This window comes from Dufourea novaeangliae, unplaced genomic scaffold, assembly GCF_001272555.1.
Source record: "Dufourea novaeangliae isolate 0120121106 unplaced genomic scaffold, ASM127255v1 scaffold329, whole genome shotgun sequence".
Classification (NCBI taxonomy): domain Eukaryota; kingdom Metazoa; phylum Arthropoda; class Insecta; order Hymenoptera; family Halictidae; genus Dufourea; species Dufourea novaeangliae.
Window position 1 is genome coordinate 94,811 of NW_015374214.1, and position 16,101 is coordinate 110,911.

Here is a 16,101-nt window from a genome sequence, read left to right on the forward strand (position 1 = left end):
GAGTCCTCTCCTTGTAAGATATATTTATTTGTCTACAATTTTTAGTAACGTTTGTCCACTAATGTTTTAACCCTTGTGTGGGCAACCAGAGTATCTATGTATTCACGGTTATTGGGAAACCAAGGTAGCCGGGTACCCTAAGCGCCCTGTTCCGATAGATTAGATAATAACAGATTATTTTATTTTCATACTTTTTCGAAACTCTTAGTTTTCCTTTCCTATAATATAGGTACCAAGTGCTGTTGAAAACGATTTGAACGAGAAAAGTTATTCCAAACTACAATACAATTCGATGCTAAAGTCAATCAATCGTGTCATTCGCATCCTATTCGTGCTGTTTTTGACTCTCTACGAAGATAGAGTTAAAAACTGTAACTTATATTCTTTTTGTTAATAAATAAACAGTATTACTTAGGAATTTTTTATTCTGTAAAATTTCATTGGATAACTTCTGTTCGCAATTTATCCAACAACAACCTGTCTTATATTGCTACCCAGGCTGTACCCCGGTTATCCAACAAGTGTATAAATAAGGTTGAAGCTTTATTATTTACAATTTTCTGTATAGACCAATTTTTATTTTGATAGCGTAATTCGGCGTAGAGGTACCCCAAGAATGGGGGGATCCGAAGTAGATTTGCGATATTTTTAAAAATGGGTAGCCGGCTACCCGGTTATCCCCACAATGGTTAAACAAGAATAGTAAGGGCTCCATGAGTGTTCGAAACTCGGAACCGCTTCAAAACTTCCACGGTGCACCGCGAATCGTTTCAACACCTCACAAATCTATTTTTTGCCGGAAGCCCGAGTCTCAACGCCAAAAACGGAGGGGGGGGGGCAACAAAGTACATGCGTTTTACAAGTTCCACGGAATTTCCACCCCCCTCCCCCTCCCTCAGTGGTGGGGACAAAATAGAAACTTTCACGAAGAACTTCCCATCCAACTCTCATGGAGTCTATGGACTGTATTTTGTTATCGTAGTCATTATATAATAATATAATCGATAAACTACTCTATATATGGTAGGCAATTCATTCCGAACAGTAGAATATAGGTTTTAAATTAAATAAACAGTATTTAATCGAAGGAGTGAAATGAGATAGGCGATGTCGTTAGTAAACATAAGACTGTGTATTTGAAAATTTCAAATGCGATCACATATCGATATAATACTAGGCCTAACAATCGTCTAACATTCATAGTGTTAATAATATTAATAATTAATATAATAACTTACGATACGATCTATTTGATTCACACCCACACACGACTACAGCGAATTCGTAATTGCGTGTTAATGGTTGGCAACGCACAAGGCACACGGCACGTAAAATCATTGACTCTCCTTATTTTCATCCAAGAACGTGATCTTTCTTGACTTTTATTGTCCTGTGTAAAAGTTAAAAAGTATATGGTGCAGACGTTAAAAGGAAGTAGTTTAAACCCAAATGAAATACATGCAAAGAGGAAGCCTAAAGACGATAACAAAGTCAAAGATTAAAATCAATACGATAAAGATTTTAGCTTCGAAAACTTCCTCCTTCGTCGATTAAGGCCTTATTTTTCCGTATATTTTCGTAAATACATTCTAATATTAATGGACAGTTCCTTCATGCTGTCGTCGGCTGGTGATTCCAACGAGTGGTTTCGAAAAGACACTGTACGATCACGTCTCGTTCTCTGATTCTCAATTCCACGTTTTGCAGCTCTAAAACTATACACGTGAATGTTCAACGATGCAACACTAAGTAACACGCGACGGCACAGTTTTACTTTTCATTTATACATATATATTTACAAGTGATTCAGCGGCAATGCAGCGTCCGGATTGTGACAAGAAGATGGGCGCATCGTGTGTAACTTCGTGAATTATAAGCCACTTGAAGAAATTGAAGTTGAGGTTGCTCGAACTAGAATTTCTTCTTGTGTGTATTCACTGACTACTATCGACGAGTGTTCTCTTTTGCATTGCGCCCGCGCAACAATAGCAATTGGGCCTTCGATATACATAAATGATTTTTCAAATGTTCGTGCACTGCTCAGAAGAAAAGTCAATTCATGCACGCTTTTCTTCCGATTGCCAACACGACCGACAGCAATCACGGAAGAAAAGGAAAGTAGATAATGTTCATCTCTATGAAAGGTCTGCTTCGTCTCCTGATTATTTGAAAAATCGATTCTATTGTGGAACACTTCGAGGCTATACTTCACGAACACAGGAATAGTCTGATTTAAACACCGACATACAATCCGCCGGATCCCGTTTTCTATTAATTTATACTATCTCATGATATCACTACTCTCGAAATAAAGCTTGATTTTTAATACGACCTTAGACAAAATTCTTAGAAACTAACTGCTAGAGAATATCTTGCCGATGAATCGAGATTTATGGTACACAGCGGATCGGTTCTGTACGAACGTAACGCAGAATATGTACCGTTATCAGGCTTACGTTGAATCGTTGCGTCGAAGTTGTGGTTATCTGTTAAGAAAACGAAAAGTTTGTCCCTCGATCGGAATTAACAATAGCTTCGCATTCTTCGTCTTGCCTTGTTTTAATTGTACAAATGGAGTGAGAATACTATAAACATACAAATGCAGTGCCAAGGGGTTCCAGCGTCATAAATTTTTATTCTATTTACAATTCATAACGAAAGCATATCACGTTTGATATCGATCACTCTCACATAATTGCCCCCGAAAACATTTCGAAAATACTGCAACAATACTATATATAATAACAATTATCAACACTTTTCGAGAGGGATAAATAAATGAAACAAAAATGGGATCACGTCGCGACGTTGATCGACACGTTTCCGTTTACGGAGATAGTTCGTTTTTTCGTTTTCCGTTGTTAGGCTTTGAAACAGTCCGTCTTTGTGAACTGAGCGGTTGAGTTGAAATATATGATATATACATATATAGTATATATAAAATATACACAAGTCACTTGATTCCATCCGCGTCATTGTAATCGAGAAAAGTGCTGCCAGAAAACTTTGGTTGGCCTAAACGCTATATTTACAACAATATTTTAACCACCGATTATCAGTAAATATTCAAAAGCTTTCTTGAACCGAAAAATCGCCTTCTCCAACAAAATCAACGTCGGACACGTTAACTCGTCTAATTTGTACATATTAACGCGATTAAAGAAATATATAAAACAGTCTGCTATGGCGCCCCCTTGGACACGCATAAGTGTTGACAACCTTTAACCGAGGAGAATGTGTGTGTGTGTGTGTGTGTGTGTGTGTGTACTTTCTTTCTATTTCCTTTTCTTGAAAAGCTAACTTAACGCAACATATTTAATAGTCTCTAATCGCATTCAACGCAACCACTCGATACGAGTACAGCGGCTCGTGGTTTAAGGCAAAAATTGCACGTTTTTCCATTCGTTATATTTTTTTCGTTGTTTCTCGATAAAAATCGGCAAATCGCAAACAGTCGGCGATTCGCAAATCCGTTAAGGACGATATCTTTTGGATTCTGCTTATCAGAGTCCGGAGCCTTTCGACGAAAGATAGATTCCAGTGAAGCTTTTGTTGTAGATCGTACACCTCTTCTTGCGGGACGCTCGAACGAGCGAATCGCGCGCAAGACTATCTCGAAACGAATAAAAATGAAATTATATTACAGAAGAAAAGTATAAGGAAAACGATTCGTAAAGAGAACTTTGTTCTAGCGAAATTGAAAATAATACTGTGTACAACATACATATCGCGAGCAACACTAGCGTCGGCACGCGGACTTCGAAAACCGTCGCGCCGCCATATTCCTCGCGCGACCGATGCACGGACGAGGATAACGAAAAAGCTGCCAACAAAAGGGCCTAATGTCCGAATAATGAAATTTAAATCTCCAACGATCGTTGGACGGACGAATACAGATTCCAGTCTTCGCGATCTGATAACGAAGGCCGTCGTTATCCGCGTCGGCCTCCATCGAACGACCCAGGAAAACGAAGATGAACTTGCAAACTACGATCACAGTTTATCCATTAATCTTTCACCCATTCCCCGAATAAACGCGAACAGTTTCAATGTATCACGGATGGATCGGACATCGTCAGATTCTGGGAATATCCGCGTCGCTTTCGGTTCACCTTTCCGCTCTTGGTGACGGATAGGGAACGAAATCACGCGTCACGACGATTGATCGAGCGACGATCAGCGTGGCCTCTGCTCCTCTAACGTTCGCAGATTCAAAGAGAGACAGAGAGGTAATGCGAAGTTAGCCGTGACTGGACCACGCTTCTGTGACTGGTTCGTCAGGTCACAAGCCTAATACCGTGTGCGGATGTGCGTGCTGATGGGCGTGCGGGTGCAAAGAAGTGGGCGCATGACCTAAAGTCAGTGTATGCGCCGGATGACCGAGAGTTAGAGGTGGCGAGCTGCCATTGTGCATCAAACCACCCAGCATTCCTCCCATTCCTCCGAGCGTCAGAGCAGCCATCGCGCCGCTCGGCACACCGTCCATCGATTTCGAATCCTTCTGTTCCAGCTCCTCGCGTTTCTTCACCTGCTTCCTATCTTTCGCCCGTCGGTTTTGGAACCAGATTTTTACCTGCAACAGAAATAATATTTCTTTCGTTATTATATTATTTAGTTATTAGATATATAAATTTCGTTGTACGTATGTAGATGTTTTTTCGAAGCAAATTACCAACAACCTTTTTCTATCTGCACGGTGAATTTGCAAGTGCACGTTTTTGTTTAAGTCTCTGTTTTATTGCACACTGGAATTACTTGGATATTACTTCAAATCAATTAAGTGAATAGCAAATCATTAATTCCATTTCTGTCCTAATAACAACTACATGCCATTGAAAACATTATTTAGAGTTCTTTTGATACTTGACCCAGGCAAATTCACTTACAGATTAAAGTAACATAAGGTGACACTAATAAATCTGCAAATTGACAGACAACCACCTATATAGGTACATATACATATGTATATATGGACCTATCTACTGTGCAGAGCTGACGAGATGATTAGCAGATGGAATGCGGGTACGATTGGTCAGGTTGGAAGGGACACACCTCGCTTCACATGCACTTTCCGGTCTAGCGAACTATTGGTCTAAGCCCTAAGCGGTTACACACACAATGGAACCATAAAGCAATTCGTGGCGACCATTGGTTGACAGAAACGTCACAGGCAGACTAACCAGGCGAGCGGAGTACACCGACGAGCAAACTCGGCTTCCACTAGGGAAAAATAAGTGACGTGGAAGAAAAGTCTCCTACCACTTGGTAAATTTATTCCAGGTAGTGAAAGAAATGTTAAATTGAGTGTTAATTTGGCATAAATATCAGTAATTCGAATTTAATCGTTTCGTTCTTAATCATTTCATCAGCTCTGTACAGTAGGTATGTACATTTTCATACAGTACATACATATTATACTGTTTCTCAGTTTAGTTTTCTCATTATATTTGTTTGAATTTCACAGGGATCAAAAAATTCCAGAACCTCCTTTTTCAACTTCTTTTTTTTTATTTCAGGATTGCAATGGTGCGTAGCTAATGTTACCGCAGAAGCTCAGGCTGCAGACTGGCGCTCTGATTGGTCGGGGTTTGTCGTTGATATCTCGTTAACAAAACCTCGGAGAACCTTTTTGCTAAGAAAAAAGTTGTTTCTAATCACCCCAAGAATCACCCCTTTCAAGGACTTTTACTACTTTGAGACACCCTGAATATATGTATATGTATACCTATACCACAGACAATCATTCCAACAAAGGCAATAGAATTTCGTACGTTGCTGCGGTTTACGTTTGTTGCTTATGTAGTGGCTACGTAGCCAGTCAAACAAGTCTTCGCACACCCTTTAAAAAAGAACAACTTTTTTAAAATTGGACCATGCCCTTTAAGTTTGTTGTGAAGTTAGAAAAAATAGTTTACCAAATGATGGTAAACAAAAATTGGAAAAAGTTGCAATTGATCGCAATCGCAAAAAAAATTGGAAAGGTCGTTTTTTACGTCTCTTTTATCTGAGACTGTAATGAAAATTTTAAAAATATATTTTATAGATTTACGTTAGTTTTATACATGCTGAAAATTTCATCGAAATCAGTTAAGGTTGGCATGAGGTAGAAACGGTTAAAAATCTTGAAAATCGCAGTTGTATGTAGGGGAAACGTGTTTAAAACGATCCCTCGGGGTAAAATGATTCTTGGCTGCCCTGCGGATATCAGTGGTGCTATATCGTAATGTCGTTCTACAATAGTTTTCTCCGCACGTCACTATGTAGTCGTTGCTCGATGTGCCATGTGAATACCAGTGCTCTGTGTGTTGTCCACAAGAAAAATTTTAAATTACTGCAATTTATCTAAGATAAGGTCTTTTTCAATGTTGTGTAACTTTTGTCATAAACAGTTTAATGTGACAGCTGCTTCTTGCGCGGATTTAACCACAATACAATAATAAGTTAATTAATGTTTAGTCACCGCATGCAATATGTTGAGGTTATATTCAACCACTGAATGTGAGTTTGGTGTTTGAGGTCATATGATCCCTCTCTATTAGGATAAAATGATACCAGGAATCATTTTACCCATATGCTATATCAATGTTTTTTTGTTTTAATTACAACAATGCCCCGTCGGTATGTAAGAAAAACAACGCGTCACAGCTGTTTTTATTTAAGCTGTAAAATTTAATAAATGAAATGCTTTTTAATGTTCGTCTTATTTACTATCTGTAGGTATAAATGATCCCCGGGGATCATTTTATATACATACATGTACAAAATGATCCTTAAGTATGCCTTCAAAGAAATATGAATAAAAAATATAATTGATCAGGTAGCTAAATTTTATTTAAGCCAATGATAAGATAGATAGACGAACTTACAAAAACTACTTTACTTTTATTTAAATAATGAGCATTTGTAAGTTTTATACAAATTACGCCTTAAAGGGATCGTTTTTAACACCTTTCCCCTACGTACATATCTATGTAGTATGTAAATCTAAAGATTCTTATATCTTTCGATGCCTGTCACTCGTTTCTGTATCAACCGATTTCAATCCAAGTTTCAGCATGTACATATACATATAACTATGTAACATAAATCCTAAAAATGTGTTTATTAAATTTTCATTACAGTCTCAAATAAAATGTTGCAAAAAGCAATCTTCTTCATTTTCTTCGCGATTCCGACCAATTGCGACTTTTTCAAAATTTTTGTCACATCATTTAGTAAACCAATCCCTCCAAGTTCACAAAAAACTCCAGTCACTCGGTGCAATATTAAAAATGTTGTTGTTTTAAAGGGTCAACGAAGACTTATTTGACTGACTGTACATAGACGGTATGTTATTATTTTGAATGCCATTACTGTCCGACGTCCCGTTTAGATGATTTTACTCCTTATACGTATGCACGTTTCAATAAAGTAATTAAAAAAGATTTCGTCAAAATCCATGAAGGCATAACACAGTGCTGTTAAATTTAATTCTTTAAAGCCAAAAGACGTCCCACACCATCGTCTGTCATTACCGTGGAGTAACAGAGACAGAAGTCGGAGCTTCTTTGTCTACGATGGCAGACGATATAAAAGAATCATTAGAAGGCGTAGCAGGCGCGTGGCGGGCACCTTCCAAGAGCCAAGTGGGACAGCACTGGCATAATACAGAGTCCTCGCGATTATTGACTCTTTGTTGATATGCGATTATTGTCCAGGTGCCATCCCCACCACTGGGGAGAGGGGGGGGGGGGGGCCGGGGAACTCGGCAACCGCATACTTTGTTGTTGCAACGCGCCGAAACGACTTCTCCTTCACGAGCCGACTGAATGTTGAGAGCCCACCAAAAGGTTACATTCCCGGGTGTCGGTGAGACAATACTAATGCAGCGATAAAACTTTTTTTATTTTTGGTTCTTCATTAATAAAACTTTTATAGACAAATTGATGAGATTTTTCTGATTAAAATGATACCAAACACAATACAATTTGGGTCATATTTACTTATGATTTATCAGAATCGATAATGACCTAATATGAACTATTAACAGTTTCTACATGAGTAAATATGATCCAAATCACGTCATATTTGGTATCATTTTAATCAGAAAAATCTCACCAATATACTAATAATAATGATCTCCGATAGCAGCTGTTGGCATTCAACGTCGTTTTTTTTATTTAATGGATGTTTTTTATTTTGGCTGTAAAGTAGACCGTGCACGATGAGACGGCCTCAGAAACGGTCGCATGAAACTTCGTAGGCAGAAAAGGAATGAAAATTCGATGCCTTTTTCTGGCCATTGAGTCTCATGAGGCCGTCTCCAAGAACAATCTCATGTAATCAAAGTTCTGATCCTTGAAAGCCCCTCACCGTTACTTTAACGTGAATCTACTGTATACCTACGCTTGACAGATTCTATGACCCCCCTCCCAAGTGGTCGAGATAATGTCCGAACACTCAGTGCCCAGTCTTCGTACACTCAACGAGGATTCTCCGTATATGTATAACGACGGAAAGTAAAATGGCGCGTTAGTAGAACACGAAACACTTGATTGACAATACAAACAGTGATGTCGATGTTAATGAATCGAAATGGCATCAACCAAAATCAAACGATGCAATGTGCATACTTTGTGATTTTAAGTTTTCCGAAGTCTCTGAATGTGAAAACTTGAAATCCCTCAATTATGTACACTGTTCAACACGCAATAATTATCTAACCTGCAATTAGCGTTTCTGGTAGATCTTTATGAATTGAATACGTATCGGCAAACCGTTATTTTTGGAAAAATCAATTTTTAAAAAATTCCAAGTTTTCAAACATGGAAATGTTTTGTGCTTTTACAGTGACAGTTATTTTGTTATGTAGCTTACAGTTACACCTGACCAAGAGTGTGCCCATTGGGCCGAGCAATCGTCCAGGCCAAGTATCCGTTCCCATCATTACGACCCGGACGCAAGAGTAGACAATCGCTTAAAAACTGAAACAAGCTTCTCCATTGTTGTCGGTATGCTACATTACTGCGCCTGACGACATTCTTCGCAATTTTGTTTCAACCGGAATACAATGAAAGCAGGACAAGATAGTCGGCGTTGGCCATGTTCATTTGAAAAAATAGAGCGACAGTGCATATCACAAAAACGATTGCCGGTTTTATTGCAAATTTATCGTTTCTGAACTTATTCTAGCACATGCTGCAATTATCCGTTGTTTCATATTTTCTGATGTAGTGGGTACTTCTTGATAAACAGCATTTTTCACTGCTCACCAGAGAAAAAAATGTAATGGGGTTAAATTTGGAGAACGTGGTGCCCAAGAAACTAATCCTCCACATCCTATCCATTTAATTAGGTAAAGTTCGTTTAGTGCATCTCTTACTCTCCGAGCATAATGCGCTGGACACCCGTCGTGTTGTAACCACATCATTTGGCGAACGTTTGTTGGTATATTTTTTAATAAAGTCCTCTATGAAATAATACAGCATGTGCTAGAATAAGTTCAGAAACGACAAGACATGCACGTGATGCAGCGATACGAAGATTGCAACTTTGCATTGACGCAAACGGTCACCACTTCGAGCATCTGCTGTAATGTAAGAAAGATTATTTTACTACCACATTTGACCTTGCATGACCTTTAATGATAGCATCGTTCAAACTTAGAAGGTTCAAAATTTCTATAAATTCATACTTTTAGAAATTTAATTGCACGCCATATTATTTTATGTATTTCTACATATTATGTACATTCTGTATTTTGCAATAAATATTTGTTTCACCATCCGTATTTAATTATCGGAATATAAATATATTATATTTACATTTTTTTTATATAATATATTAAATATCATTACAGAAAGAATGCTTCTTGGAACTGAGTGTTCAGACGTGTGCATACTTTGTGCCCCGCTCCCCCTCCCACCCGCTTTTGTTACAGAGAGTCAGCCTTCGGGCCAAAAACAAATTTATAAGGTGCTGGCGACTTGTCACCTACCGCGTGAATGTTCCGTCGCGGGACCGAGCCCCGAACACTCAACGAGGAGTCTCTGTATTCCGAAAGGTGGAACAAAGTACCTGCAACCACTAAATGTATATAGCTTTCGTAGTTGGAAGAATTTAGTCCGCCGATTTTCAAACATAGTCATCGTTTTTACCTCCACGCCAGGAACAATACAATTCCACAAATCCTTTGTTCAGAATCAGTTTTCAATCCCTATGTAGGTTCCACAATTTCTGTAGAGTAGATACTGGTATTCTGTCGTAACCGAACAAAGATGCAGTGTCTCCGATAATGTAGTGATAATTAAATACGATGCTGCAAAAAATCTCTTACAAATGTCGAAAAATGTCTTAAACATTTCTTCGACGAGTACCACTATTGCAGAGACTATATAGAGTAGTTACGGAATTACGAATGTTTATACGCCTACGGGAAATTTAAATAAACAAAAAAATGCAAAATGCATATAATATGTAAATATAGGCACGAAATATCGGAAATAAAATAGGTACGTATTACAATATTCAGAGGGTGAAACCGAGCTCTGTTTAAATTTTATTTGCATAAATCGTGAACCCCGCCAGTTTGAACGTCGCTATTACGAATTGTTAGCGTTGATGCCGTATGTACTACTACGAGCGGCCGACTTTGACGCGATTCCACAGTGGCTGGTAAAAAAAAATTGAATTCTTGTGTTAACTGATAAAGCCACTGTATATGTATGCACACTGTTGTTTTTGCAATACAAGATATAATTTTCTTTGTTATATGCAAAATCGTTGTATTTTTTTAAATGAACATGGCTGACGAAATTTTTAAAACATTTTCGAACATTTCTTTTAATTCTAGCATTTTCTTCTTACATGTCAAAAACCGTTCAATTATTATTAAAAGAACTTTTTCTATCTTTAACCATTTCCGGATTAGCTCTCAGGGGGTCGAAATTTGAAGGGTGGTTTCATTCTTTAAGTTGGAGTTACTGCAACGAAAAAAATACGTATCTCATGTTTTTGGCTGTTCTTCAATCTTACAAAGTTTCAGTCAAATCAATGTTCGCGACCTTTTTTTGTGAGACTTCCCAAATATGTAGCACAAAAACCTAACACTTGGTATTTCAGAACTGAAATAAATGTTAAACTGAATGTTAATTTGAATTAAATTTCAGTAACTCCCGAGACCATCTGGTAGAAGGCCTGCCCTTCCGCTACTTTTTCCCCTAGCGGAAGCCGAGTTTACACGTCAGTGTACGTCCGAAAAATGTATGTACCGGACGTTCGGTACATTCGCAGGACATAACGAAAAGGTCCATATGTCTCCCCTACGTCTTCGTTAAGATCTTTAAATGTCCTGGGAAGTTCCTAGTTACAAACTAGACCGTCCATAGGACGTCCTGTGTCAACATTCTCAGAACGTTTTCCGAATGTATAAAAGTAACATTCTCTGTACGCTTTGGGAACGTTTAAAAGGTTTTTAAAAATGCTGTGGTCATGTCTTAAAAGACGTATAAGAATCGTTTCCCAAATGTGTAAAATTACGGTTAGATGGAAGGTGATAGAAATTAAGTTAGAATGGTTTATGCTTAATAAATAAAAGATTAACATTCCTACGATTTCCGCACTTAGTAGAAATTAGATCAAGTTAGTTCGTATTAATAAATAAAAGGTTAAATTTCCTATAAGGAATTATAATAAAAATATAGGTCTGCGGATTATGATCTGTGTGCACATTGTGTTTATTTTTTGTTTCAAAGCAAAATACTGATTGTGTGTTGGTTAGAGACAGTTAAAGAAAACCACTTACTCAAAGCATAGTTTTTCACATTTCTTGAGGTTTCCGCAAAAAACCACTACATATGTATAGTGTCGTTACACTTCTCCATTGATTCTTCAAAGAAAGACACTTGCTCATGGGATTCCATCATCTTACACGTAATGACATTGAGCCGAAATTACTAAACAAAACATCCGAAATTTAAATCCTACGAACATTCGTAAAACTTAAGAAACGGGCATTCCTAGAACATGTGAAATTTAGATCTTGGGAACATCTGTAGGACTTTCGGGACGGACGTTTCTACAACATCCGAAATTTAAGTTTTGAGAACATCCGTAGAATTTTCGGGACGGATGTTTCTAGAACATTCGAAATTTAAGTCTTACGAACATCGTAGAGATGTCTAAAATGGACGTAGTAGGACATTCGGATATAAACTGGACATGAAACGGATATTCTTTGGATGTACGGTGCTATCTGAGTCCATATCTATGGCTATCCTTCCTTAAGGTACGTCCCCACCGGTGTTCGAACATTTCGCGAATAGTATAGAAATCAGTGTTGGGCAGAATTTTATTCAAATAATACACAGTGAAAAGCAGCAGTATCTAAGGGCGTCGTCCTGAGTTTTAAACAGTTAATGAGATTCAATAATTGTTCGACAAATGTCGATTCACTCATAAAGAAGTATTATTTCATTATTAAAATGGAAATAATAATGGTTATTCATAATGAAAAAAAGTATCCGTCGCCAATAATGGTTATTCGTAATTTTGAAACAATGTTATCTGACAGCAACGTCGTTTGTTTTTACTGTTGAGTTAGCAGATGAATAATCATAAAACCAGCACAAGCTAACACCTGCTATTGCGTTACTCACAATTTCCTACAAACTTGAATTAATCATATCCATATTTTTTTACAAGTTTTGATTTTTAATAAGCAGTAAGTGTACAACGAATACCACCAACGAACTGATTCATCTCAAGAAACTGGTAGACTGGTGTAACAGAATATTTACAAGTGTTCGGGAACTGTTCAGGAACTTCGCGAACTGTGCGCAAATTTGTTACGAGTAATGTTCATGGAAAGATTAAATAGTGGTTATAAAAAGTTCGGAAACTGTTTGCCAAGCATTGTTTACGAACAGTGTTCGTGAACTGTTCACCTTTAGTAACCATTTTCTCATCCAAATCATGTTATTTTTCTCCAACTCATCCTCCAGTTCTTTTATCATTCCTGGTATAATTATAGTGTCGTATTTTTTTTTAATTTCCTTACATAAAACGAGACGATCACTCGTCGTTACTGTACATATAACGAATAAAAATGAACTGACTCGTTCGAACCACTATATGTACATAATATGTACATACATAAATGCCTCGCAATTTGTTCCTCTCTTCATGTGGCCGCATATTGTTACGCGATGCTCACAGGACGCATAGGACCACTACAAAACGGTCGATGTTCGAACGTTCCGCTGATGTACAAGTTAAAACATTAATTTTAATTGTATATCTCCTACACCGCTATAGCAATCACGATCTTTAGACATAATTTTTCGTGGTCCTATATTCTCTATATTTAATAATAACGACAAATAGTGTCTGGAAGAACTCCGTTTTCTATTCAATACCCTACACGTCCTACTCTCTGCAAAAGTGCACGCGTTCATTTATTTTCGTCGTTGAATATGCTACCTTTTTAATCTTGTCAACACCGTTTTATACTAAAGATAGTTATAGGCATGTACTCGGTTCGAATAATCAATCTGATTCGAGAACCCGAACGAACCGGGGGCTCGAAAGAATCGAATACGGAAAGATCGAAATTTTGCGAACTGTCCTACTGCATCGAATATGTATATGTACTTCGAATATTGTAACTTGTATTAAGAAAAGGTGTAGAATAATAATTATTTTCTTGAATTAATTTATTATGGTTGCCAATAATGAAATGTTCGATCCGATCCCAAAACCAAGCCTCGGCTCGGTTCGAAATTCGAGCTGCTCGAATATTCAAGCTGTCGACAGCACTAATGACTCACTCGGGACTTAAATATCTAAAACCTATGTCTTCTAAGTGGCAAAACAACAGTAAAATTTAAACATTTTAATGAAATATTTATAAACTTTTCTTGAGAAGACTTACCTGCCGTTCAGAGAGCGCAAGAGTGTTTGCAAGTTCGGCTTTACGACGGATTGTGATGTAACGGCTGTAATGAAACTCTTTTTCAAGCTCCAACCTCTGATGATCTGTGTAGACCACTCTGTATTTGTCTTTTGTTCGAGTCTTTCCTGAAAAAAAAGAAGAAGACAAAGATAAGACTCGACATTATTACACGCTTAATATCTACTACTCTAATTCTCTTGTCAATAACGCGTTAAAGAGATAACGCTTTTGACGATCTCACTTGTGGGTACATCTTCCAAGGGTATTATAAAACAACTAAGCGAGATTTAAAAACATTGAAGTATGGAAGAACGAGCGTTGTGACGCACGATAAGTCAGAACATGACGAGAAGTAAAAATGGAAATAGGCACAAGTAGGTGTATCTTCTACAAAAGGAATTGTATCAGATCGCTTCATCAGTTTACAATTAATTTTTTTAATAAACTATCCGAACTAATTATCTACACGTAAGTGAACAAATCCGTTTCCACATCATCTACTTCGGTTCTGGACTACTTTACCATCATTTGTTTCATTAATATTAAAACAACCTATCGCGAAATATGACATACGAAATACGGACCAACGTACAAAGTAAATACCCAGATTCGAAGAAAGTAAATAGAAATTATGGATTATGCACCAATACAAAAGGTAATTATTTTCATTACGACCGAACAGTGAAACAGTAATTATAAAATGGAAAGTTCACATTCGTGAAAGTAAAAATAAACTTTATCTATATGACTTTTAATAAAAAGAAGAAATAATATACTAAATATACTAAAAAAAGAAGAAATAATATACTAAAGAAGAAATAATATACTAAATATACTAAAATATTTAAAGACAATATTGATAAAGCCTAGAAATTAGCAATTTCTTATAAATTTTGCATTTATAATTTTAAGTAATTGGAACAGAAAATATATATTTATTCCTTAATAATCGGATAATTCCGGAATAATCGGCGGATATCTATGAATTCAGTAAAAATTTGAATACATTATATGTACCTATGTAATAGCTGCTTCTTGTTTACAAACAAGGTACTTTTAAAAAAATTAATCAAATAGTAAAAAAGTGAAAACAATTGCTCCTATGTAAAGAAAATATCGATTCAAGAAAAAAATTGTTGTCCCCCGATTTAATGAACAATTAGCCTTGTTAATTGTATCGTAGATTCACTTCAACTGCAAGTGACGAGCTAGGCAAACAGAATTTCGCCGTTAAGAAACAATTTTACATACCTCACTGCATAAGGCGGTAAACATTTCGTTTGTAGAGCCTGGTTTTGTTTTAGGGCAATTGTTTACATTTTTGAAGGGAATTGTAAGATTTAGAAGTTTGTAAGTATTCCTGTATAATTATAAGTGTGTTGTAAAGGCGCTAATAAATTTTTACAAGATCATTGCACGTATTTGTAACGTTACTGTACAATCAAGGGAAAGATTGGGGCAAAGTGAGCTTTTTTAATTATTTATTTGAAAACAAAACATGTTTACAAATTTTTGTCACATACTGAATTTATATAACACAACGATGATAATTATACAGATTTAGGCACTAAACAATGTAGATTCATTTAAGAAAATGAGAATTAATTTTTAGATACCTCCGAATGATTTTTTTTCAAATTAGCTTTTTGGATAAATGTATCATAAACATACTATTTTAACATAAAAACTTTTTCTGTATTAAAACAAGCTTATAAACATATATGTACATACGATTAAAACATATAACCGAAACATTATTAAATAAAAGATTTTCAACTGAGTATCTATTTAGGGTAAACTGAACGGGGTAATGTGAACTGCAGTGCGAGAAAAGATGCGCGAGCGCGAGTGAAGTGAACGATAGCTTTATCTCGCCAGCTAGCGCGAAACTACGCGAAACTACGACGGTTGTAGCTCGCGCTGATAATTATTTATTTTCTAGAGATCTCCAAGGTAATATAAATTCATTTTTTTCATTACGTCATTAATTAATGTATTATAAATAACACTTCCTCTTAAATATTAGATATTATTAATTTTCATTCAATTTCATTACTAATTTTAATTAATATTTATAATTTTATTAATGATTATATATAATTTTCTATTTTATTAATTTTTATTAACAGTTATTAGTTTTTATTATTAATTTTAATTTAATTTCAGAAGAA

At 36.4% G+C, this 16,101-nt stretch overlaps 1 protein-coding gene across 1 annotated transcript in view; it reads right to left on the bottom strand.

Annotated features, from left to right (window-relative positions):
* Positions 1-3,743: 3,743 nt before the first annotated feature.
* Positions 3,744-16,101, bottom strand: part of LOC107192361 (homeobox protein CHOX-CAD-like) — a 29,766-nt gene continuing 17,408 nt past the window's right edge. The window contains exons 2-3 of the mRNA XM_015581588.1: positions 13,910-14,055; positions 3,744-4,573 (exon numbers count right to left, since the gene is read on the bottom strand). Coding sequence (XP_015437074.1) covers positions 4,283-4,573; positions 13,910-14,055 — 437 coding nt within the window. The 3' untranslated portion in view covers positions 3,744-4,282. The remainder of the gene's footprint in view (positions 4,574-13,909; positions 14,056-16,101) is intronic.